The sequence below is a fragment of the Xenopus laevis genome, chromosome 9_10S, assembly GCF_017654675.1.
Source record: "Xenopus laevis strain J_2021 chromosome 9_10S, Xenopus_laevis_v10.1, whole genome shotgun sequence".
NCBI lineage: Eukaryota > Metazoa > Chordata > Amphibia > Anura > Pipidae > Xenopus > Xenopus laevis.
Window position 1 is genome coordinate 39,281,726 of NC_054388.1, and position 26,431 is coordinate 39,308,156.

The 26,431-nt window shown below is 40.1% G+C and overlaps 2 protein-coding genes and 1 long non-coding RNA gene across 3 annotated transcripts; 2 read left to right on the top strand and 1 right to left on the bottom strand.

The window, feature by feature from the left end:
- The first annotated feature begins 70 nt into the window (after positions 1-70).
- Positions 71-9,885, top strand: LOC108702809 (BTB/POZ domain-containing protein KCTD2). Its single transcript, XM_018238509.2, has 6 exons — positions 71-519; positions 2,320-2,428; positions 3,117-3,208; positions 5,033-5,128; positions 5,658-5,783; positions 8,541-9,885. Exons 1-6 carry the CDS (start codon positions 235-237, stop codon positions 8,568-8,570), a joined length of 738 nt encoding a protein of 245 aa, XP_018093998.1. The 5' UTR covers positions 71-234; the 3' UTR covers positions 8,571-9,885.
- Positions 9,886-18,119: 8,234 nt separating this feature from the next.
- LOC121398970 lies at positions 18,120-26,171 on the bottom strand. Its single transcript, XR_005964661.1, has 2 exons — positions 25,913-26,171; positions 18,120-18,898 (listed from the first exon to the last, which is right to left on the bottom strand). It is a non-coding gene; the product is annotated as an uncharacterized LOC121398970 (long non-coding RNA).
- LOC108702810 (monocarboxylate transporter 6) lies at positions 18,227-21,759 on the top strand. The gene is made up of 4 exons (XM_018238510.2): positions 18,227-18,413; positions 18,546-18,689; positions 19,437-20,252; positions 21,125-21,759. Exons 1-4 carry the CDS (start codon positions 18,227-18,229, stop codon positions 21,298-21,300), a joined length of 1,323 nt encoding a protein of 440 aa, XP_018093999.1. The 3' UTR covers positions 21,301-21,759.
- Positions 26,172-26,431: the final 260 nt, after the last annotated feature.

The following is a 26,431-nucleotide window of genomic DNA, read 5'->3' on the forward strand; positions in this document are numbered from 1 at the left end:
GGTTGTGAGCCGGCTTTCTGACCTTGAGCGGCTGCGCAGAGAAAACCAAGTGGTGTAGGAAGATGGCGGTCAAGAGTTTTTTTTTGTTGGGTGTAGCAAGATGGATCGCATGTTGACAGCACGGATCTCAGCTCAGGCAGCTGTCGGAAGTGACGCCACCCACCCCCGGAAGCTTCTCTTTCCTTGGTGTTATGGCTCCTCCGTTGTCCCGGTGCTGCCCGGTGTGATCCAAACATGGAAGAATTGCATCGGGAAACCCTGGAGCCACGAGGGGCTCCCGCTACTCTGAATATCCCCAGCCCCAGGAGCGGCCCTCCTAGCCCTGGACTCGCCTGCTCCGGCTCCCGTTCTCCTCGCAGCCCAGGACCCCAGGAATCTTCAGGTCGAACAGGAAGCAAATGGGTCCGGTTGAATGTTGGCGGCACGTACTTCCTGAGCACCAAGCAGACCCTTTGTCGGGATCCCAAATCCTTCTTATACCGCCTGTGCCAGGAGGACCCGGACCTGGATTCGGACAAGGTGTGTGGGTCTTATACCGCCTGTGCCAGGAGGATTTGGCCAAAATAAATGAATATATATATGAAAAAATGCCATTTTCACTGATTAAGAAATTTTTCCATGAAGCAAAATGGGACAAATGAACCCATCACCAGGGGTGTAATGTAACTACAAAGGGGGCCCAGGAGGTATGGGGCCCAATAAAGCCTTAATACACATACAATTCCAATAAAAATTGGTAAAACGGGTCAACCTGTAGACATTTTGGTGGCCAGTATATTTTTGCCCCAAAATTGACAATTGACAAAGTAAAGTAAAGAATGCTTATGAGGGAGGGGAGACTAAAATCTGGTAACTACACACGTGAGTCCCATTGCATGCTGGATATTGTAGTCTTACAATAAACTTGATAGTCTGCAAATTAAACAAAAACTACATTACCCAACATGCACTGGGAGACACAGGCTTGGCACATTAGGGCAAGAAAACTTTAGCTGGTTTCCAAAGTAACAAACCAGCCAAAAGCCCAAGAAGTAGCCCAAATCTGTACCTTGGCTAGTTTGTACTTTCAAAACCTGCCTGGGCTTTACATTAGTAGCCCAGTTTGGCTGGAACCAGGCAACCCTGGTCATTGGCCCCATTCTACCCTCACTCTGTACGTGTGTCTCACCAGTACCAGTGGTAGGCAGGCAGCACTCAACCTCTATTACCAATAGCTTTATTAGATCTTTGATACTGTGAGCACTTTTAAGCAGGGCCCTCTGTACCTCTTGTATTGGACCTTTTTGTGAGTATTCTGTATGTTCAATTCATATATCTATGCAATCTTAATGTGCTAAGGAATATGTTTGTTTTTAAAAATACATAATGATAATGTTACTGGAAAGTACACGAAAAAAAAAAATAATAATTAAAAAAATTTTTTTTGGGGGGGCAACCCACACACCTGCAAACAATGTGCGGAAGTTGGCCCAAACCCACCTGACCTGCAGGTAAACCGGGTGTATCAGGCCAACCCGTACGATTGTACATAACTAGTGTGTATGGGCACAAAACTCATTGTACAAAGAGTGTTATACTCCCCTACACTCCCATAAACCCCTCCACATCATTCTTGATATAATGACAAGATCAGTTTCGTAAAACTGGATGATGGATTTTAGGTCAGAGGTATTTATAAAATGAGGTTCCACTGAAACTAATTGAATGCAGATTGACATTTACTGCATTTTCTGCGGAAAAGCATGACCATACAAGTCATACTGTGCTAAATGTAAAGGTCAAAACAATATACCCATATCCCTTTTACAACTTCCCCCTCCTTTCCCAGCTGTATCAAGTGCCTTCAATGGCCTGAGAATAAAGCTTAGCAACATTCATGTCTGGTCGCATCATATCTGGGGCTCCTCAGTGAGAAACAGCACTGAAAGGAAAATTGATCATGGTTTCTATAATAACGTCTTTTTAAAGTCTTCACTACATCTTTTTCAGTGCAAATTTTAAACCCTCAAACATCAGAGCTGGAGCCAACAACCAGAGATGCACAAACATCTCACACTATGCACATTTACCTTTTCTGGACTGTGAGCAGCATGATTCTCATTCTCAGTCTTGCGAGCACTGAAGTAAAGTAAATTCACACATTCTAAAACTTGTGGACCTGTTTACAATATTGTCTACTATAAGCTCAGTTACATTGACATTTTTTTTATCTTTGGTCTATACATTTTTAATTCTGGCCAAATAAATATCATCATTGCTCCACGGACACACTTCCCTTTGATTTTGCTTAGGATTCTGTCTGTTTTGTTGCCTACTTAGGATGAGACGGGGGCATATCTCATTGATCGAGACCCCACCTACTTTGGGCCCATCCTGAATTATCTCCGGCATGGGAAGTTGATCCTTAATAAAGAGCTAGCAGAGGAAGGTAAGCTGAGAAACTAATTGATAATAACATGACCAGCATGTACTGGCAGATCTTCTTCCACAGCACTGGCTGCAAGTGAAAGGTACGGAGGGTTTTGATTTATATCAGCTGAGGTAGATATGAAGAGAATATACACCCTGCTCTTGTCCAAGATGAAATATAATTTAATGTGTAGTTTAACAAACATTCAGCATATCATTCTTCATTTAAAATCTGTGTGTGGAGGGGGGACTGTTTAAATATAGTTATATTTAAAAAAAAACTACACTGACAATATAGCAGGGTTGTTCACCTTTAAATTAACTTATAGTAATTGGTTTTCATTTTTTATTATTTGTGGTTTTTTGAGTTACTCTGCTTTTTCTATTCAGCAGCTCTCCAGTTTGCAGTTTCAGTAACCCAGTTGCTAGGGTCTAAATTTCACTAGCAACCATGCACTGATTTGAAAATGAGACTTGAACATGAATGGAAGAGTGCCTGAGTAAAAAAGTTGCAATAACAATACATTTGTAGCCTTACAGAGCATTTGTTGTTATATGGGATCAGTGACCCCCATTTGAAAGCTGGGACAAGTTAGAAGTAGGCAAATCATTTCAAAACTCTACAAAAAGGAAAATGAAGGCCAATTGAAAAGTGGAACATCCCTTTAATGTTTATTCATTCTCATTGCGGGTTTGTGTCTTCCCAGGTGTCCTAGAGGAAGCAGAGTTTTATAACATTGCCTCTCTGGTCCGGTTAGTTAAGGAGCGGATCCGAGATAATGAGAATAGAACTTCGCAGGTACAGTGGGTGGCAATTAATGTACAAAGATGACCGGGGTCATAACTATGCACTTATTACATTGCCTATTTATAAACGTGGTTACATTTATAAAGTAGCAGTTACACCTAAAGGACATGCAGAAAATAAATGCATTATATTTAAAGCTCTGTGCTTTCCTTGAACTTAAATTTTATATGTGAGACAAGGTATATATAATATAATATATATACATATACAGTGGTGTGAAAAACTATTTGCCCCCTTCCTGATTTCTTATTCTTTTGCATGTTTGTCACACAAAATGTTTCTGATCATCAAACACATTTAACTATTAGTCAAAGATAACACAAGTAAACACAAAATGCAGTTTTTAAATGAGGGTTTTAAATGGGTTTTTATTATTAAGGGAGAAAAGAAATCCAAACCTGTGTGAAAAAGTAATTGCCCCCTGAACCTAATAACTGGTTGGGCCACCCTTAGCAGCAATAACTGCAATCAAGCGTTTGCGATAACTTGCAACGAGTCTTTTACAGCGCTCTGGAGGAATTTTGGCCCACTCATCTTTGCAGAATTGTTGTAATTCAGCTTTATTTGAGGGTTTTCTAGCATGAACCGCCTTTTTAAGGTCATGCCACAACATCTCAATAGGATTCAGGTCAGGACTTTGACTAGGCCACTCCAAAGTCTTCATTTTGTTTTTCTTCAGCCATTCAGAGGTGGATTTGCTGGTGTGTTTTGGGTCATTGTCCTGCTGCAGCACCCAAGATCGCTTCAGCTTGAGTTGACGAACAGATGGCCGGACATTCTCCTTCAGGATTTTTTGGTAGACAGTAGAATTCATGGTTCCATCTATCACAGCAAGTCTTCCAGGTCCTGAAGCAGCAAAACAACCCCAGACCATCACACTACCACCACCATATTTTACTGTTGGTATGATGTTCTTTTTCTGAAATGCTGTGTTACTTTTACGCCAGATGTAACGGGACGCGCACCTTCCAAAAAGTTCAACTTTTGTCTCGTCGGTCCACAAGGTATTTTCCCAAAAATTATTGAGATGTTTTTTAGCAAAATTGAGACGAGCCTTAATGTTCTTTTTGCTTAAAAGTGGTTTGCGTCTTGGAAATCTGCCATGCAGGCCGTTTTTGCCCAGTCTCTTTCTTATGGTGGAGTCGTGAACACTGACCTTAATTGAGGCAAGTGAGGCCTGCAGTTCTTTAGATGTTGTCCTGGGGTCTTTTGTGGCCTCTCGGATGAGTTGTCTCTGCGCTCTTGGGGTCATTTTGGTCGGCCGGCCACTCCTGGGAAGGTTCACCACTGTTCCATGTTTTTGCCATTTGTGGATAATGGCTCTCACTGTGGTTCGCTGGAGTCCCAAAGCTTTAGAAATGGCTTTATAACCTTTGAAATTGAACTCAGGTGTGATAAACCACAGTTAAGTTATTTTTTAACAAGGGGGGCAATCACTTTTTCACACAGGCCCATGTAGATTTGGAGTTTTTTTTCTCCCTTAATAACGTAAACCTTCATTTAAAAACTGCATTTTGTGTTCAATTATGTTATCTTTGACTAATAGTTAACGGTTTTTGATGAGCAGAAACATTTAAGTGTGACAAACATGCAAAAGAATAAGAAATCAGGAAGGGGGCAAATAGTTTTTCACACCACTGTATATATATAAAAAAAATCTGTGACTGTGTGTGTGTCTCAGTTTGCAGTTCTCTAAACACTATGCAGACAGGCAGTTTGCTTATTCTGCACTATGGGGGGGGGTTAATATTGAGAACACATTTGAAGCCCTCCTGCATGTTAACTGAACAGCTGAACTCTTCTTTATCTCCTCAGGGTCCTGTGAAACACGTGTACAGAGTATTACAATGTCAAGAGGAGGAGCTTACACAGATGGTGTCGACCATGTCCGATGGATGGAAATTTGAGCAGGTGACCGTAACCGAGAATCGAGGGAGTTGCAGGGACTCTGCCTCCTTATCTTGCTGTGGCAGGAATCACCCCTGTGCTAATAAGTTATACACACTCTTCATCCTCCTCTTTTCTCTCATCTTACCATGACCATACAAGTCATGTTCCTGTATCTGGGCACATTGCACCTGTTTTTTTGTTTTTTTTCACTTGGACTTGACTGTTGAAGATAAATAAGCAACTCCCACCTAATGAGAAGTTAATGTCTTGTGGCACAAGCATGGTGTTTCTCTGATCTCTTGTGGTGTACTGTGTATCCATACATCGTGTCCATGATTTCTATGCCTGCATGACCCTTTCTCAACAACGCCATAGTGATGGGTAGAGCGTCTCGTTCCATCCGTTGGCATAATTATGCATGCTCACACACCTGTCATCTCCCTGTTAATGAGTTAGGTTGTGTCTGCCTTTGGAAGTCTCTCTTTGCTGCTGTTCAAAAGGACACTGGATCCCACAGGTTCATTACACAAAACTACCATTTTCCCCTCAGCTCATAAGTATTGGATCTTCCTACAACTATGGAAATGAGGACCAGGCAGAGTTCCTGTGCGTGGTGTCCCGGGAGCTCAACAACTCCACTAACGGCCTGGTCATTGAGCCCAGTGAGAAGGCTAAGGTGAGGATTTCCTTATTTACACAGCAGTTCATGTATGACATGTTTTTGTGTTGATCCCTGTTATATACAGCCTGTAGTGGAATGTTATGACAGATGTATCACAACGACATAACAGTGATTAAGGAAGTGGTTTTTGGACTTTTTCAGTTCAAGCTGCTTTTGGAGGCCCATCCTTGGGCCACAGCCTCTTTTATCCATTTTGAATCCATTCAGCCGTAGTTCCAACAATATCTAGGACAGCATTTAGGATTTGTCTCCAAATTTCAATCTGGGCTCTTAGTTGTCTCTAGGAAAGCAAATAGGCATTGTTCATAAATAAACTGTAGCTATGCAGGCTCTTGCTACTGGGCCAGCTCCACTGTTCTAAGGCAATTGCTTTTATAGTTTTTAGTTTAAAGAAAATGTATAGGATAAATCAAAAAACCCTAATTTTGTAGGAAATTATGTGAAATGTTTTCACATTGTGGTAAAATGAATACTATCTTTAAAAAAAACAGCCCCTATATTAGAGCTCCCAATAGATGTTCACTGGTCCCTGTCGTGTTTCAAATGAGAGGTGGGCGTGTCCGAACGGTCCCTGACAGAAGCATAGTAGGAGAGGAACGGCCAATTGCAGCCTTGCAGTCACACAAGCAAAGACAGGCTTCAGTTCCCTATCAGGTCAGCCTAGGTTAGGGTTGCCACCCGGCCTGTATTTTGCCACCCTAGCCGCTAAAACACCTGCCGGGGCCGGTATTACGAATTTACTGTCAATGTAGCTGCCAGTAAATTTGTAATGCCCCTAACAAAAGCCCTTCGCCTGCCTCAAATCCACTAAAAACTTACCTTTTTGCCGGCTTCTGGCCATCTTGTGTGGTGGCTCCACCCTCTCTCTCTTACATCACGGCCTTCCCCTTTTTACATCACGGACCGCCCTTTTGTTCCTGACCCCACCACCAGCTGGTGGAAATTTTATTAAAAGGTGGCAACCCTAGCCTAGGTGCTGATTGGTTTCTATCCTACAGTGCAGTGCTGCCGGCTCCCCTGCAATGCCAGACAATTTAGCGGGCAGGAAGTGAAACAGATGGTTGGAATATGTAAAGAACTTGTACTTATTCCTCTATGGTTTGGTTTAAGTATCGCGGCACCTTGCTTCCATCCAAAGCCAGTAATAGTGGTTCAAAAAAATTATAGGTGTCGATACAAAACAGCGCAGAGGTTCTGCTGCAAAATTGCCTTTATTAACACGACATGTTTCGAGCACCAAGGCTCTTTATCAAGTGTATATATAAGCCAAACCAGTGTACAACATTAAATACAATAAACCCCACCCACCGTCCATCTGATTGGTCAGTTCAGCAAGTGCTGAAAGGGTTTGCAGCTTGGCTGCTTTAAGTAAATCAGTCATTAGGAATCCCAGGTGATGAAACCAAAGTCCATGGTTTTTTTACTCCAAGTGAAAACAAAGTCTTAAGTCGCTGTGTCGTTTCTTTGTGAGGACTGTAAAATCAATAAGAACTATTTACAAATGAGCACCAGCACTGCTACTTAAAGCCTGCTGGAGACACTATTATTTGAAACATAATTTACAAGGTTGAACATATTAACATTTATTTTCACAATGTTGCCATAATTGTGAGAATGCTGCCAAGCAATTAAATGTAGCTATGAAAAGTTACTAAGGTATCTTACCAAACAGGAGAATCAATTCAAAATTCAAAGGCAGCTTTATCTGTTAAGGGAAAAGGAGCAAGGTTAATAATTATATTCTACAGGAAACACGCCAGTTGTGAAGGCAGTTCGGGAATATAGTCGCCCCAAAGAAGAGGAGATTTGTCGCTGGGGCAACTAATCACCCCGAATCTGCTAGTTTGGCCTGACCCTAAAAGAGGTATTTGAGGAAGGAGGAGGATTAATACACATGCACCTACTTCTTATTGGAATCTATTCTGCATGTCTGCGTCACAGCTGTGAGCAAGCAAAGGGGGGGAGAGCTGTTCAGCATCAGCGCTGTTCTTTTTAATGCGGTTTATTATTGAGCTATCTACGGGCTAAAGGTGGCCATAGATATAACAATTACAATCTTTCTTGGAAAAGATCTTTCCAAGAAAGATTGTTTGTTTCAATACACACATGTACAGCTGAATCCTCAGATATACAGGTAGAAACAATAGAATTCTACCTGTATCTTACGATTCAGCACTAACAATTGGGTGATGTTTGGGTTCCGCCTGGGTCGTTTGACGAGCCAACCTTTATCCAAAGCATCTGCCGATATTGGACGGCTCGTCTCCCGCCATACACTCACTGAATATCGTACGAAAATTTATTTCGTATGATAAGATCTGTGCGTCTATGGCCACCTTAAGGCTGAGTTATTTTAGGTTTGGATGGGTCAAATGTAATTGTATGTAGGGTTTTTCATGGCCCGGGAATGCTTTATTTCAAACTTTGATTATATGATTGAGAATTGCCCGTGCACCCCTGAGATTGCTTGATTGGAGTGCGGATACTGAAGATATATTATTATATATATCTATAATACACAAAAGCCATGAATATCCTGTAAATGTTATCCTTATAAACGGTGAGTTATGATGTCATCAGTTATAAACGGTGAGTTATGATGTCATTTCTGTCACATGACTTACTGAAATGTGTGTATTATAATAAATGGAGTACCCCCTGTTGCAAAATTTGCTGTTATTGCAATTTATTACTTTTTTTTTTTTACTATACATAAGTCTTTGCTAATATTTTCTTTCCACCTTTCTCCAGATACTTCAGGAGCGCGGATCCCGCATGTGAGAAGATGTTGGGAATGTGATCCAAGGCTGGGTCAAACCCACAGGCTTTTCACCAAAGCCCTCAGTGACTGTGGAATTTAAGCGCTGTATTGCTTTGTTTCCCCACTCCCTCTGCAGGCCTTAATGTCCCTCGTGCTGAAGGGAAGCAAAGTGTGTGTATGTGTGTAGTAAAGAGGACTATGCCCTGTCACTGTTACCTCACCCCTATGGGCTTGTGCTGTTTTTGTTGTTAGGTTGTGTACGTATAATGTCCGATATGGGGAGTTAATAATGAATTGAGGGCTGTTCCCTTCTAGGGTTGGGGTTTGCTGTGTTCCTCTCTGTAATGTTCTTTATGTGGAGCCTGTCCTAAGGAAGGAAACAAACCCTGCTCTACTGTCAGAACCTGGAAAGGATTTCAGAGCCTCAATGGAGAAACTCTGGACATTCCCTGGAATATATTTTATATTTTTGACAGTTGCCAAACATCTTGCTTTGTTTTCTGTTCAAAGTGCTATGTCCTGAGCTGTCCTTTCATACTAAGTCGGGGGATAAATATTTTCTAATAGCCTTGTGCACTGGCCTATAACGACCTCAGTCTGTGTTGTGGGGATCACAAACTGTAAACTGAACCCTGTAAAGGCAAAAAATGCTGCCTACTTCATTATGTTTTCTGTGAAGATTGCACAAAGCAGCACCCTGGATATTTGCATGCTTACCCATCCTTGCACCCTGTTCTGTTTTGGAGGCAGTTTTACCTTTTTTGGTTGCCTATTCCCATCCATTAAATCAATGTATGTGGGACGCACTGTTCATTGCAAGGCTACGGTGAGGACCTCTTTTATATTGTCATCCTATGGGAGGAATATTAACAGTCTTCCCACTAAAGTTGTCTATTGCCAAAGCTAATGTGAATTATATTGCGAATGCCTGATTGGAATACCCCACAGTTACCAGCTCGTTGACTGTATAGTATAAACTATTAATTAGACTTCATGGCAATGCCTACCCCTACTGTGTAATTAAATTATTTGTAATGTGTCTTTAAATTGCATGAGCATATTAGAATCAGAAAAAGATGCCTTTGGAAGCAACTGAACAGGAGCGATAGACAACTAAGCAAGTGGCTGTGCTGTTAGAGATGTGTGAACATTTGTCTCTGATTGTAAAACTTCTGCAATCCTTGGCCATCCTGAATTTTCAGATCTTTATTCCACTGGTCAGAGCTACAGCAATCCCTGTGGTTGTTCCCCCTCTGAAGTCCCATCTAGTGCATTCCAAACTGTTCCTATGCAGTTTCCTCATATTTGCCTGTATTAAATATAATATCTTATATATTCATGTCTATTGCCTGGTTTGATTTCAGTGTTACCTATGATTAGAAAAGACCAATGTTGTGACAAGTCTCCTTGGCAATGTAGGCAACAATATCTGGCCAATGTTTGACTTAAACAAAGGGAGATGATACGGGAGCACTCAGACCTTGTAGATAATCCTCCTGCTGTGCTTTCACGTGTGACGAACGCTCCCGGCACGTACAACCTTCAAGTAGATACATTGAACACGGAGCACCAGCAGTGGTTAAAATCCATATTTTATTAAATCTTCATTAAGAGTATAAGCAGATCATATATCCATATGTACATCATATATGGACTAAGCCACTTTCTCAAAAGCTATGCTTAGCCTGTCCAGGTGAGCATTTAAAAAGGTAACCCCACACCCCCTTAAAAACATTAACCCTTACATTACTGTTGCTCAGAACCCTTAGAAGCTTATGAGTACATACTATAGCGAGTGAGAAAGGGGGCTGAATCATATTAGCCGTATTTTTCATATAATCCTATTACGGTGTCATATATCTCTCAAGTTACCATTCAGTTAAAATGTCATATTGGTTGAAAACTCTGTCTATTCCTATAATAAATAGTTAATAATGACATTCACGGACGTAGTTATCAAAGGGAAAATATAGATATGAAAAACAGAGGGGTCGAAAACCGACTAAAGAATACATATACATAGTTAATGTGAATAATTAAATATAACGAGGCATGAGGAAATCATTAATCAATTAATGCAGATATCTACACAATTCATACAAAATATCTCAAAAGGGCGCATATACAATTCCATAAATCATTTACTTATTTAAAAGGTAGATTTATTCTACTGGCAACTTCATAGAATGTTCTAGAATTAATAGAAACATGTCCGTTCACATTCACGATTCAGTCCACCATTGATGTCTATTGTTTTAAGTTGATACATCCAGTACACTTCCATCCTGGATAGGATTTTATCGCTATCTCCTTGTCTCACATTAAATTTAAGTTTATCCATTATCTGAAAAGTTATTCTGGAGACACCGTCATGCTGTTCTACAATATGTTTGGCAATAGCCGATTTTTTATCACCTCTCTCGGCTGCCGACAGGTGTTCCAAAAACCTAACTTTATCGGGGATAAAGTCTGTATGATTTCGGAATCAGCATCAGAGTATAATGTGAATGACTGATGTCGGTATATATTGCTTATGCATAGCTGATAATTGGTATTGTGGGTGGGTTAGTGGATAATCATAACTAGTTAGTCTTTTAGGCAATTCATATAACATTCATTCATACTTCCCTGAAATGCATGATTATTAAAAGAGATTAATTTAAGAAGGCACTTCGAAATTGAGCATTTTGGTACTTACACAATTTAGGGTCTGGCCACACGGGCAAATTCGGGGAGATTAGTCGCCAGGCATGGGCGGATTTTAATGGAGGCTAAGCCTCCCCAAACCAGCAGGGTAAATGTCCTTTGAACTGGGGGATTTGAAAGACCGATTCAGACGTCCACATCGTGCGATAGAAACTTAGCAGTGACTTTATTTCACTTGCAGCTCCGTAGTCTGTCACAGGCAGCAGGCTGAGAGATCAGCTGACTGAGGAACAGAAGGGGGCGGGACCTGCAGAGCTCAGAGCTGATCTCCCTGGAAGAAGCACTGCATGCCAATGAAACCTCAGGTTTAGCCCACATGTGCAGCATCTACAGGACTACAGTGAATGAAAGAAATCCCAAGTAGTTATAGATATTCATTTATTCCACAAACCAGTTTCTCATTTAGATTTATTTATGATGTCACTGAAACATTTCACATATATTTAGACAATTTAAGATGAAGATGGAACAATGATTTGCTGTGTGTATAACACGTATGTGCAGCTCCTGGTTAGAATTTATTTAATCAAAGTCGGCTTGCTGCAGTTTTACCCCTTCCATGCCAGGATGTGCTTGTCACATGGAATCCTGGTGACAATACTAGAGGACTGTCAGGTGAAATAAAGCAAGGAAAAAGGTTTTTTTTTTTTTATATTTAGAGACACTAGCCTTCGTCTGTATCTGTTTCATGTAATCACATGACTTTATATTTTGGGGAAAATATATTTTTTGTAGGTGAAGGCTTCCTCTAGGTTCACAAAAGAAATTTCTGACATATACTATGCTATATTTGATGTTTACTCTGCAATTATTTTTCAGTGTTTGTCAGGGATGTTATACACGGAACTAGTTTATTTTATCATGGCTGTCACTGGATTTTATAGAAAAGCTGGAATACAAAACATATATAAAGAGAGAGAGATAATTCATGAAGGGTTACTATTAACCATAACTTTTGGTTTAAAGGATGCCTATAATCTAAAAAACTATTTCACGAACCAGAGATACATTCCAGATGGGGCACACAATAATATTTGTTTTAAATGAGAACTAAAGCCTAACTTAAAGGGATACTGTCATGGGAAAAACATTTTTTTTCAAAATGAATCCGTTAATAGTGCTGCTCCAGCAGAATTCTGCACTGAAATCCATTTCTCAAAAGAGCAAACAGATTTTATATTCAATTTTGAAATCTGACATGGGGCTAGACATATTGTCAATTTCCCAGCTGCCCCAAGTCATGTGACTTGTGCTCTGATAAACTTCACCCTTTACTGCTGTACTGCAAGTTGGAATGATTTCACCCCCTCCTGTTTCCCCCCCAGCAGCCAAACAAAAGAACAATGGGAAGGAAACCAGATAGCAGCTCCCTAACACAAGATAACAGCTGCCTGGTAGATCTAAGAACAACACTCAGTAGTAAAAACCCATGTCCCACTGAGACACATTCAGTTACATTGAGAAGGAAAAACAGCAGCCTGCCAGAAAGCATTTCTCTCCTAATGTGCAGGCACAAGTCACACAGGGCTGGAACTAGGGGTAGGCAGCGTAGGCACGTGCCTAGGGCGCAAAGCTGGGGGGGGGGCGCCAGACATGTACCTTTTCTGCCTCCTCTTACTAGTCTGGTCCCCTTTCTGCCCTTTTGCCGACTGTGAGCACGTCCATTTGCGCTGGTCTTCATGTGCATCTATCTGCGCTGGTGCGCACGGTCATCTATCCACGTTGGTGTGCATGCACGTCTATCCACGCTGGTGCGCACGCACGTCTCCTGGCGCTAGTGCGCATGTGTGTCTTTTGGCGCTGGTGCGCACGCGCATCTACATGCGCTGGTGTGCATGTATGCGGCTGTTTGGCGCAGCTCCCGGCCAGGTTGCCTAGGGCGCCTGGCTGGCGAGGCCCGGCACTGAAGTCACATGACCAGGGGCAACTGGGAAATTGACAAAATGTCTAGCCCCATGTCAGATTTCAAAATTGAATATAAAAAAATCTGTTTGCTCTTTTGAGAAATGGATTTCAGTGCAGAATTCTGCTGGAGTAGCACTATTAACTGATGTGTTTTGAAAAAAACATGTTTTCCGATGACAGGATCCATTTAATAAATAAGCTAAAAGTGTTGTATATTATGTTTTTGGCTTCTGTACCAGCCCAAGGCAACCACAGCCATTTAGCAGTAAAGATCTGTGTCTCCAAAGATGCCCCAATAGCTCCCCATCTCCAGCAGCTCGCAATCATTTACTTCACGGAACATGCTCTGGGCTTAGTGACGGACACACAAGGGGGGGGGAGGATGTGTGTGTGTGTGCATGTATCTGATTAGTACATAATTCAGATTATTAATACAAACCAGCACAATTAGCATCAGCATTTAATCATCAGTCCTGTAGTACCAGCTTATATAATAGGCCAACCTTATTTTCTGATTTGCAACAACCCCTAAACCTCTAAACAGCTGCTCAAATGATCCTTGTCCATTCGTGAAAAAAATAATGAAGTCTTTATCGAAAAGAAAAGGACCTTCAAAAGGCATGGCACAAAGCTTGTTCTTTGATTCTATGTCTGCTGCCCAATGTTTAACACACATCTACCAGCTACAGCCAGAGCAGATCTAGTTACCATTCAAATGCTATCCAACGAAGCATCACACAAGTAGTCTGCCGCTAGCTTAATAGTTTCCATAGAAGATTTTATATCCTCACGGGAGACACCATCTTCCATATCTTGATCCACCTGAGTGAGCCAAAGCCTAATAGACTGGATGACACAAGCTGTAGCCACCCCTGGCCTGAAGCTTACCGCAGAGGATTCAAAGAGTCTTTTGAAAGCAGCATCTGCCTTGCTATCCATTGGATCTCTCAAGCTGGTTCCATCCTCCACTGAAATAGTTGTCTTCTTTGCTAATCTGGCTACTTCCACATCAACCTTAGGCTGAAGGTCCCAAGCGGCCGCCACCTTATCCTCAAACGGAAATAACTCCTTAAATTTTTTAGGCAGTGTTACCCACAGCTAGGGTTGCCACCTGGCCGGTATTTTACCAGCCTGTCCGGTAAAAATAATTCTTGATGCCAATGTTATTAATAGGAAAAACGGCAAGAATATAAGAAGGCCGATATTTTTTTCCAGAAAGGTGGCAACCCTGCATGCAGCTAGGGGTGAGTTGAAAGGGTCGGACCACCTGTCCTGCCAACCCTATGATGCCAGGAATCCTGCTGGACCCCAAAAAAAAAAAAAAAAAAAAAAAAAAAAAAAAACTTACCTTGCTCTTGGAGGACAGGAAACAAGAACACAGGGGATAGCGGGGGGTGTTTTGTTTTTTGCTTCTTTTCCTAGGAGGAGGGGACATCTCTCTTGTGCTGCTGCCTGGCGACCTGAAGAAAACAAAGATTCTGCACAGCTGCTCCAGCCCTGCCAAGTTGTCCATAACGTTTTAAGCGATCCATTAAACATACTGCACAACTTAAAGTAGAACTAAAAATGTTTGCGCCTAGGGGGTTGGATTCTCCTTAAACCAATGCCAGATGACTAATATTTTGCATTAGGAGATTCATTATCCTGTATATGTTTGTGTGGATATATACTAGCGTGTATTAACAGAGCAGTGAAACATGACTAGCTAATTTATTAATTTTTAACTTTTCTACTAATAAATATATATTTTAACTGAATATCTCTGGTTCTGTGGATCCGTTCGAGTGCCGGTCAGCTCTGCTTCTCTGCTGTACCACTCCCTAAAGCTGGGGGTCTGGGGCTGCAGCACCCGGACCACTTTCACTATTTGGTGAGTTACTTTACATTTAATACTGGAGCACCTTGTTCTCCCCTAACCATTTGAATTGAATTTATTAACATAGGTGCTAAATTTCACGAGTGCAGTTGCCCTAACAACTATTCAGGAGTTAGTTCTGGCAAGACTAATATAATTAGAAACTGGAAGCTAAGATCTGATTGGTTGCTTTCTGCAACTGAACTGGTGCAGTTTTGAACCTATGGTAGTAAATCAGACTAGCTTTGGTACCTCCGTCTAACGTTACATTTCCTTTCTTCTGACCCAGTGGATTAACTAAAAGCATTTGGACCTCATGGGCCTCACTTTTACTGTTGTCCCCCCCCCCATAACATCAGCTACCTGCTGCAACCCTGCAGCTCTTCAGGGTTCATGGTACTTTTCCCAAATTTCAGGCTACATCACAGCAAACACCCAGTGGAGGTGACACATCTTGCCCCTCCGTTAGTTACACAACTGCTCTGACCTTGGATAACACTTTATATTTCCTTTCCCGCAAGCTGCCGATTGTGCTATACACTGTCATTTTATGCCAGAAGTCTCCCAAATTCAGGTAAAGTTGGTCTAAGCACAATAGTGTTGCTCAGAAGAGTATGAGACATACGGTTAAATATATCTGTCATCCTTCAAACAACTGAGGTTCCTCCCATTCAAGTATTATGCAGGAATGGCAACTCTGACAATTTAAAAAAAAAAAACCAAGAAGAGAGCAAAGACCTTTATCCCTTAGCATACAGGAAGAAGCGAGTGGTGTCACGGGGTTATAGTGGTGCAAGACTGTAAGTACAAACTTGCTATATCTTTATGGATTAGCACCTGTGTATTTATATAACGTTTTCTCTGCAACTGTAAAAGGACAAGGCAAGTAAAAGTAACTGTTAAGGACAAGGCAAGTAAATAGTTCTGTGGAGTGCCCACTTCTTAAGCATGGGCTTAATATCTAACTCATTTTAGGCTATCCGTGACGGTTTTTGTGCAACAGATACTAGTTTAGTATACTGTATGTGTAAATTGTATCTTTATCTTTTAACTTTGTGTTAAAGTTCAATGATTACCAACTACCTGAAACTCAAACAGAGCAAACTAAATTAAGAAGTAACCAGGAGCTGGAGTGGCTGGGGTGTCCACAAACAATTAATGAAATATAAATAGGGCAAAATTAGGACTTAACCCCCAAAGACTCCTGCTGCTGGGTAATGCAATATGACAAAAGATATATCAATATAGTATTAAAAGGCAATAATAATTATTCACAACCATTCCATGAAAATATATATAAAATCATGTTAAAAACAAGCAGTACTGCATCTGAAAGGAGGGATCCCCCCCTTTTTTGAGGTTCCTAGACTACACCACCTAATGAATGAAACCAGATGTAAGAAAAAGTGAATGGTGTGGACTTGAACTTAACGCTGTATTGGTAGCTCGATAAAGTTCATGCTACAGTGTGTTAGTGAGCATAATAGCCACTTTTTTAATGAGCATAACAAAGTTAGTAAGCCAACGTGAATCCAGTTAGGCCGGTTGGCCTCAGCTTCTAAATATGTTTTACGGAACAAGCTACATTAATTATTGAGCACCCCAAGCAATTAACCCCTGCACACCAACATCAGACTAACTGGATTCACGTTGGCTTACTAACTTTGTTATGCTCATTATAAAAAGGTTTAATTATTGATCCTGTATTGAATGTATTCATATTTGTATTAATTAATATGAATCAAATTATTAATATTTATAAAGGTTCACCCCTTTATTACACAAGCGTATGAGTAAATACGTTTCGATGAAGCCTGTATATCGTTGATGTGCTTGTAGGTTTTCTTCACACGGTGTTTGTAGGAAAATAATTAATAATTAGCAAAGCTCGTAAAGTTTCTTACATAACTGTCAAATTGTCAGAGGAGTCACATTTAAATGTAAAAGAAGTTGGAGAGCAACGTAAACATGTAATAAGTTCCTGGGGGTACCAAATATGAGCTGTGATTGGCTATTGGTAGCCCCTATGGGGACTGTGAGCCTACAGGTGGCTCTGTTTTTTTATGGAACTAAAACGTGCCTTCAAGCCAGGAATTCCAAAATAAGCACCTGCTTTAAGGCCACTGGGAGCAATATCCAGTGGGTTGGTGAGCAATATGAAGCATGGCAGTGGGCACCATTGGGTTAATCACCCCCCCCGCCATTTGAAAGGAAAGGAAGATTTGTTTCAAAGTGACCTCCCTGCCCCCTTCCTTCCTCTCCTTTTCCAAACCAAAGCGGACAGTGCATAAAATATAAAAAGAGCAGGTACTATTACAAACAACACACAAGGCCGCAAACCGTTATAAAATAAAAAGGGATACAAATACAGAAACCTACATATATCACCTACAGAAGGATTTTATAGGATTTCCGGTAGGAAATGGAATTCTCTTTCCATGGAGACCAAACATCCCAGGAATAACATATATTAATCTGGCCTTATCAGAATAATACACTGAGAGGAATTGTCATAATGTGGGAGTGTTTGGACTCATTGAGAACTGCTAGCTATAAGGTAATTAATGGGTGCAATGATTTTTATCTGTATTAGAGGATATTTACGTTATGAGCCTAAAACAAAATTACATTTAAATCTGCCCTGAGACAGACCACTCCACTATAGCATTGGTATGATAATTGTGTTTTCAGTCCCCTAGCCAGACAGTCTGTCCTTTTGTCATTTAGGGAGTATTTGTGAATTACCCCCTTCTGTGAGGTTTCCTCAGAATGTGGATACTAGAAGGCTTATTGAATTGGGAAAAAGTGGAAAGTCGAACCCTTTCTATGCTGGAAATTACGGTTCCATCATGACACCAACACAAACTGAAGGGAGGAGCTTGAAGGGGCTTATGGGTATAGAAGTTCAAGCACCATTTTGTTTGTTGTCCACTTGATAAAGGAAGGCATCTCGTAACTTATTGTGATCCACCCAGTAAAAAGGTCAAATTGAATCGAAAATCGAATTCTATTCATTCGAAAATCCACCTTGACCTTTTTTTGATAAATCTGCCCCTCCGTGTAAGTGCACAAAAAGTGGTATGCAAAAAATGGTATTTGTATCTGTATATAGATAAATATATATATATTTTTTTTTCTCAGATATGTATGTGCAAGTTCAAACAAGGACATAACAGAAATTGAGAGGAAATACAAAAACAAGGAATCAGAATGGAGGCACCAGATGGACCATGGGCATGGGTGGTCCTGGCAGCCGTTATGGTGACACAGGGGTTGGTCTTGGGCTTCCCCTCTTGTATTGGGGTCTTTTACACAGATATTCAGTCTTCTTTTCAAGCCTCCAACACAGAAACATCTTGGTTTCCTTCAATTATCATGACTGTCCTGCATGCAGGAGGTTAGTTATAGCTGGTGTCACTGTCAGATGGCAGAAACCAGGCCTTTTCTCCTTATTTCCTACTGCAACTCTTCATTACATCATTTTTTGCCTTCTTTGAGCACGACATATTCATTCTCACCTTTTGCTCAGGTCCACTTTGCACTATCATGGTGGAGAGATTTGGCTGCAGAGTAACAGTCATGGCTGGAGGACTACTGTGTGGGGTGGGTTTGGCCACCAGCTCCTTCTCTCAGAACATCATTCATCTGTACTTGAGTGCTGGGCTTGTTGGAGGTACGTCATCTTGTTTCTAGCCTGCATTTTTGTGATTGTCCTTTTTCTGATTAAGAAGCTTGCCATTCCATTGATGTTTCTAGATTTTGTGATTAGTGTACAAAATCAGCCGTCAGAATGCCTTTACTGATATTAAATGAGGGTTTATCAGTACAAGACTCTATGGGCATGAAGCCTGGATCTTCTTTATCCGAGTTACCTTTTACCGCCTGGCAATCAAAAAGATAAAATAAATATATTTCTATACTGTATATAGTACATTGCTGGGCTATAGTCATGCATAATAATCGTCTCCTCATCTAAGTATTCTGATTTATGGCATAGGAAATGTTCTACCTAGTGGTCACCTCACTCTCTGCAGCGCTGGATACTGACACTAAACAAATCAAACTGCTTACACTTATAACAACAACTGATAAAAACCTCCAGCAAAAGGAATATATAAAAGATTTATCTAGGCGCCAGGCCCAGACTGGCAATTTGTGGAATCTGGCAAATGGCAGAAGGGCTGCTATTAGATGCTATAGACAGTCACAATTTATTGGGCTGGTGGGGGGCTGTTTGGGTATCTGTAATTGAAATGCCAGGGCCTTTTTTAATCTCAGTCCAATCCTGCTAGGTGCTTATGGCATTTTAAGGCAGAAGAGGGACATTGCCAGAGCACATGGCATCAGAATGTTTTAGTTGCATACTTTTTTAGGGGTGAATACATTTATCATAACCCCCTCTTTGTTTTATCCTTTACAGGTTTGGGGTTTTGCTTTGGTTTTCAGGCCACTGTTACTGTTTTGGGATACTACTTTATCCGACATCGCACTTTGGCAAATTCCCTTGCTGCCACAGGTGCATCTATTGGGATGGCATTGTGGCCTCTGGCAGCTCAGTCTCTTCTAGAGCCACTAGGCTGGAGAGGTTCCTTTCTCCTCTTTGGGGCAATTCTACTCAACTGCTCTGTTTGTGGTGCCATCATGAGACCTGTCAAAGTCCCAAAAGCTGCTCATGAACAGGAGGCACTTGATCCAAAGACAAGCAGTGAGACTGACCAAAGGGAGGATGAAATGAAACACGGCAAAGGTCTGAACAGATACATTGCTTTTGACCTCCTACTTAAACACAGGCGCTACCAAATCTTCACAATAGGAGTCACCTGGCTGGTACTTGCATTTGTATTACCACTCTTTTATTTGGTGCCATATGCAACCAGCAGAGGTATGGAAGAGGCCAAAGCAGCACTACTGTTAGCTATCATTGGCTTCATTAATATATTTGTTCGCCCTGTGGCTGGGTTGGTATCTCAACAGAGGATGTTTAAAGGACGGCTTATTTATCTATTCAGTGTATCAGTGATTTTAAATGGACTCAGTAACTTGGTTTGTGCAACATGGGTGTCTTTCCCAGCCTTGTTGGCTTACTGTGTCTTGTACAGCATAACCATGAGTTTTATTGGCTCACTGGTCTTCCAACTGCTGATGGATACTGTTGGGATGAATAGGTTTCCTGGAGCTTTTGGCCTCTTCACCATCCTTCAAAGTATCACCATTATGGCGGGACCGCCTCTGGCAGGTTAGTAATAATCGTAGACTATATAAATGTATTAAGAAGTGCACACGGAATGTTATGGTAGCGTCACCTCTGTGATGAAATCTTGTCATGAATTTGGCATTTCAAAAGCAATTTTGGAATTCAAAGCAATGGAAATATGATCATCTTGCTGTACCCTGAGTACAGTTTGTGGTTCACCAACTAGTTTAAGAATGCAAGGTTACACTAATATAAAATATAATATAATATAAAATAATTTAAAAGGCAATATTAATATTATCTTTGCAATATAATGGAGTAATGTTGTATAACCCTCTCCTGTCCATAATAAAGGGTCACTATAACCTCACACCATAAGGACAATATAAAAGAGTAAAAGTACCAGCTGCCTGTGAGATGGGAAAACAGCCATGATAAGAACTAGGAGGTGTAAAAGCATAATATTTTTAATTTAGCCTACATCTCAGGGCAATCATTAGCTTGGCACAGGGGATACAACAGTTAGGGGCTCTGTGGCAGAGGGGGCCCCATGAGACAGGAAGTTGTGTTTAACAAATGGGAAGGGGGGCTTGTGGGAAAGGTTTGGTTGCATCATGGGTGGGGTTTGGACAAAGAATTGCCAGTGTGGATCAAAGATATGGATATGTCTGCACAGGCAATTCTTTTTAAGTTGGGACCCATCCAAAGGTGACCAGTGGGATAATAATTGGGGAATGGACCCTGCTTACTTGGTAATATGGGGCCTCATGATTACTGATTGCGGACCTGTTCAGACATATTTATTTGACATTTGCTAGTTAAATATGGAAAGCCAAAATCATCCACACAGTCTCTCCTGCTTTATCCCACACATTGATAACAATTATTTACAGATTTTTTTTCTTTTTAATCAGGATTGCTGGTTGATATTACACATCAATATGGCTTGGTTTTCTATGCCTGCTGCATTGCTGTCACCTCATCTGGACTCTTCATGGGTTTGGCCTCCTTTGCAATAAACAGGAAGGAAGCAAAGGTAAAAGGGAACATGAAAAATACTAAAGAGGCCACAGCTTGTGAAGGGCTTTAAGATACAGAGGAGGACCACAGAAGATTGTTTCCAAATATGTTTGTATTATCAGCACTGTTTAGGATGCCAACGATGGGAAACAAACTAATGTTACTAAGACACTGTTCCTAAATGGTTTGGATCTGATGTTAGTTGAGATGAGCATAAATGATGCAGCAGCTTGTGAGAGAGATTTCATTTACAGCCCTTGATGGATGAAAATATCTCAGTAAGGATTCAATCAATCTAGGTGGGTGAGGTTCTTGAGTTCAGAAGAACATCTCAATTATCTCTGTAGGATTTAAAAGGTTGTTGTAATATTTTTCTAGATGTTTTATAAACCTTTGAGCACAGGATAGTAAATTAGCTCCTCTTTTTATGGAAGGCATACTGTCCATAAAATAAAAACTCCACTGCTAGCTAAATAATTGCATACTGTAATGTTTCACATCATTAAAGAACTACATTAGCTTTTAAAAATTCTTTCTCCCTATGTGTTCACTTTTTCAGTTCAAGTTTGTTTTTTTTAAAGCTATGAACATATATTGTATTGTACAAATATATGAAAACCTATTTTACCAAGACAATAGTCCTTACATAAACTCAGGTATAGCAGAAAAGAATGAACCTGGATGGAGAGGATGAAGCAGGATGGACTGGAGGTGTAGGGTCAGAACAGACTGGAGAAGGGTGCAGAAGCAGAACATACTGCAAACTAGATCAAGAGCCAGGAGAACTGGAGAAGCAACAGCTAGGGACAATGCTCAGGTTAGGGACTGGTGTTGGGGAAAAGTTTAACTATGTCACATTCAGCTATGATTGGCTGGACCTTACTAACCAATAATGCTGCTGAGATGCATTAGACATAATATTGATGGCAGGTGAAAATATCAAATTCGAAGACCAAGCTAGGGAAGTCCTAAGTTCAAAGCAGAGCACCTTGATGCACCTTGAAAGCAGGCACACGGGACATATATTTACGCATATCAATTAAATTAAAGGCTTGCCGGCTACACATGCCCAGAATTGTTTCCTCTTCTTCTGAAATTTTCTCCAGTGTAAAAATGCTAATATCTTAAAATGTGAACGGAATTAAAAAAAAAAAAAAAAAAAAGGAATAATTAACCCTCGATATTCGACCCTTAGTAAATGTGCCCCTTAATGTAAATGGACTTAATAGTCCTAACAAAAGAGCCAAACATCACTACTGGGCAAAACAAAGCAAAGCGAAAATAATATGCCTCCAGGAAACACATTTAGCTGCTAGACAGCCAAATAGACTAGAGAATATGGAATATCCTAACCAATACTACGCCAGTGGTCCATCAAAAAAGAGTGGAGTAGCACTATGGTTTCACAGATCATTCATGCCACAAATACTCAAACAGCAAGCAGATCCAGGAGGAAGATATTAACAGTTCGAATATTTCAAACAATCTTTACCATTGCATCAGTGTATGTCCCAAATATCAAACAATCAGCTGATTATAGAATTTTTTTTTAAAGCTTTAGATAAGCAAAAAGAGGGACATATATTAATAGGAGGCAACTTTATCATCCCATTAAATCAAAACTTAGATGTACAAACATAAGGAATTACTGTCCTGCGACAAGAAACTTTGACACATGTGACAAATTTACAACGTTTATTGAAACTTCATTCCCTCTATGATGTAGGGAGAGAAACACATGCAACGGAAATAGACTTTTCCTACTCTTCCCACCCACATGCAAAATATACAATAATCGACTATATATTAGCAGATAAACATCTACTCCAGCAAATCTCCAAAACAAGTATTGGACTCAGAACGTGGTCAGACCACGCTCCAGTAACAGCAATAATAGCAACTAAGTCAAATACGGCATATTGGAGATTAAATAAATCTCTCCTGCGTAAACAATAACTCAGCAATGTCAACAGGCATTAAAATAATACTTCAAATTAAATGCAAATGGGGAGGTGACAATAGGAATTATAAGGCAGTGATTTTGGAGCAGATGGCAATGTGGAACTTTCCCACAATCCAAAAACATTGGCTCTATATAGAACAAGAAGCAATTTATCCACTTACACTACAACAAATGATGTGGGCCAATAATATAAAAATTTCTCAAACAAAGGCAAAACCTTATCACAATACAACAACAGCATTGAGAATATGGAATCGCACTAAAAGTGAAAAGAGCATTCATCTTTTCCCAGCTAGACAAACCCCTATAGGGGTATTAGAAGCAATGATTCCAGGATTATCAACAAGAAATTGGAATTTAAATGGACTAAAGAAAATTGAACAACTGATCCACTTGAATACACTAAGATCATTTGAGGACCTCCAAATCCAATATAACTTACCTAAATATGACCTATATACATTTCTACAAATAAGGCATTTATTATTCACTTACTTGAAGGACTTTCCAGCACAGCCAACATTTGAGCAGCTGTGCTTTAAAAGAAAGGATTACCCAAAGTATATAATATACTAGCGAATCAACCATTAACGGAAAAGCCACAACAGATCATTAAATGGGAACAAGACCTGCAAATATCAAAAACACTTCTGCAGCCCAATTTACCTCTTAAATATTCCAGATGTACGAATCATATGGAGAACCAGAGGAAAATAATGTACAGATGGTATATAACGCCAAAGGCACTACATCAAATGTACCCAGAATTACCTACGACATGCTGAGATGTAACAAAGCAGAAGGTACACTACTTCACATATGGTGGGTATGTCCAAAAATAGTATCTTTCTGGAATGAGGTATCACTTTTACTGAAAAAAGTAACAACAACATCCATTAAACTAATACCAAGCTTAGCTCTGTTTAACCTTGAAATACAAGATTACCAACCCGAATGTCAGAAGATTAGTGTTCCGCATACTTACCTCAGCTACTCTATTGATACCAAGAAGGTGGAAGACAACAGAAGTACCAACAATGGAGTAATTAATAAGTCTTACAGACTCAAACCTCACCTATGAGAACATGGCAATTACAAATAATTTTACGAAGAAAATAGATACCACGCACATGAGATCTGGAAACGGAACGAACAGTCCAACCAGCAAACTTAAATGACTAGATAGACAATTAACCAATGCTAATGTAACTACAAGAAGTAATGCGGCAAAACAAACTTTTATAGCAAACCAAAGATATCCAATCCCTTCTCCTAAACTTCTCCCCCTTTTCTTTCCTTGTTTCCTCTCTATATATTCCTGCAAGCAATGAGTACATGTTGATTCTTTAGAGATCTGAAAAGGAATAAAATAATTTTTTCAAGCACTGGCACTAATTCCTTAAAATAACACTGACACTTGTCCTTTAAAATAACACGGGTATTGGTTCCCTATAAGATCACGGACACTGGATTTCCAATATAATACGGTCACTTGTTTCCATAATAATATTAATACTTGTTTTTAAAAATAACACTGGCACTGGGCCGTTAGTATAACACAGGCACTCGTTCCCCATAATAGCACTGGCACTTTTTTTTTTATAGCAACACTGCCACTTATTTTTAATAAGAACAATGACACGCGGCCCTTAAAATTAAAACAAGAACAACATTGATACAAGCCCTCTAAATAACACGGACACTTAATCTCCACAATAACACCAGTATTTACCCCCAAAAATCGCACGGGCACCTACCTCATATAGTTTCACGGGCACCTGTTCCTTATAATAACATTGGTATTTGGCTTCTATAACAACACTAGCACCTGTCTTTTAATAGGGAAGGAAGGGAATTTATATAAGTTGATGGACTTGAATCTTATAGGATGTAATGTTATTTTTCTTAATGGTTTCTTTTTTCTTAAATAAATTTACTGTCTACAGGAATCTTTATTTTTCTTCTTTTGTTTTGTAACTTGAAAATTAATAAAAGAAAACTTAAGTTAAAAAAAAAAAAATATCTGAAGATATCTATGGGTGACTGTCACAACTATTTCAGGGACATAACTTTTGTACGACTTTTGTCAATCAATGGCCAGAACATTGTCTGATTTTTCCTATAAGTGGTTAGTTTAAGATCAGGGCATTGACACAAACAATTGATATCTGAATGTTCAATGGTCAAAGAATAAAACCTGAACGTCTATGGACAGCGTAAGGCAGTCAAACTATTACTACAATATTTGCTTCCATTTCAAACAGTTCTCACCATGAGAAGATAGTTCACTTTATGGTTGACTTCCACAATACTGGTGTTGCATGCACTAAAGCATGTGTATAAGATGAAGGCAGGCTACCTTGGATCTATCGTATTGCTTCAGTGTCATATGATATTTGTGTGTGTATATATATATATATATATATATATATATATATATATATATATATATATATATTATAAGGGTTTAGGTAGCTGGAATCCGTTTCCTGGGGATAGCACAGCCCATGGCACAAGCACAACTCGTGAGAGTATAGTCTCTTTTTGGCATTTTATTATCACTTGCAGCAGAATAAACAAAACAAACAATTCAAAATAAAATCCTTGCCACTTAACGGGCTTCTAACTAATACAGGTCAGTTCTCCTAACTATCCAGGAGTAGGCCTACTGCATGTCTCCGCAAACCAAATGAAAAGGTAGTACAAACAAAGTTCCAACCTTGTAGGGATTCCAAACTCTCTCTGCGCTCACACAGACAGCTTCCCTGTGTCTTTCTTTCTCAGACTGCAGCTCTCCCACTCTGGCTTGAACTGCCTTTTTAATTATTCACCTGAGATGCCTCAGGATAACACAAAAAACCCGGGCTGGATTAACAGTCCCGGAACAACTCTGTTAGGAACCTGGGGCATAAATAAGCTCCGTCCTGGACTTTCCCAGGTATCCTAGTGGTGACCTTACCACAATATATAGAGGTAGATATAACTGAACCCTAAAAATGAATGGCTATAAATGCCATATTTTTTATACTGAACTTATTGCACCAGCCTAAAGTTCCAGCTTGTCAATAGCAGCAATGATCCAGGACTTCAAAGCTTAGGGGTCGTCACAAATTATCCAGCAGAAAATGTTTGTTTGTCTGTAATATAAGCTGATGCTACAGGGCTGTTTATTAAATTCTGATGCTAATTGCACTGGTTTCTGTGGTGACATGTACTAATTATCTGTATTATTTTCTTT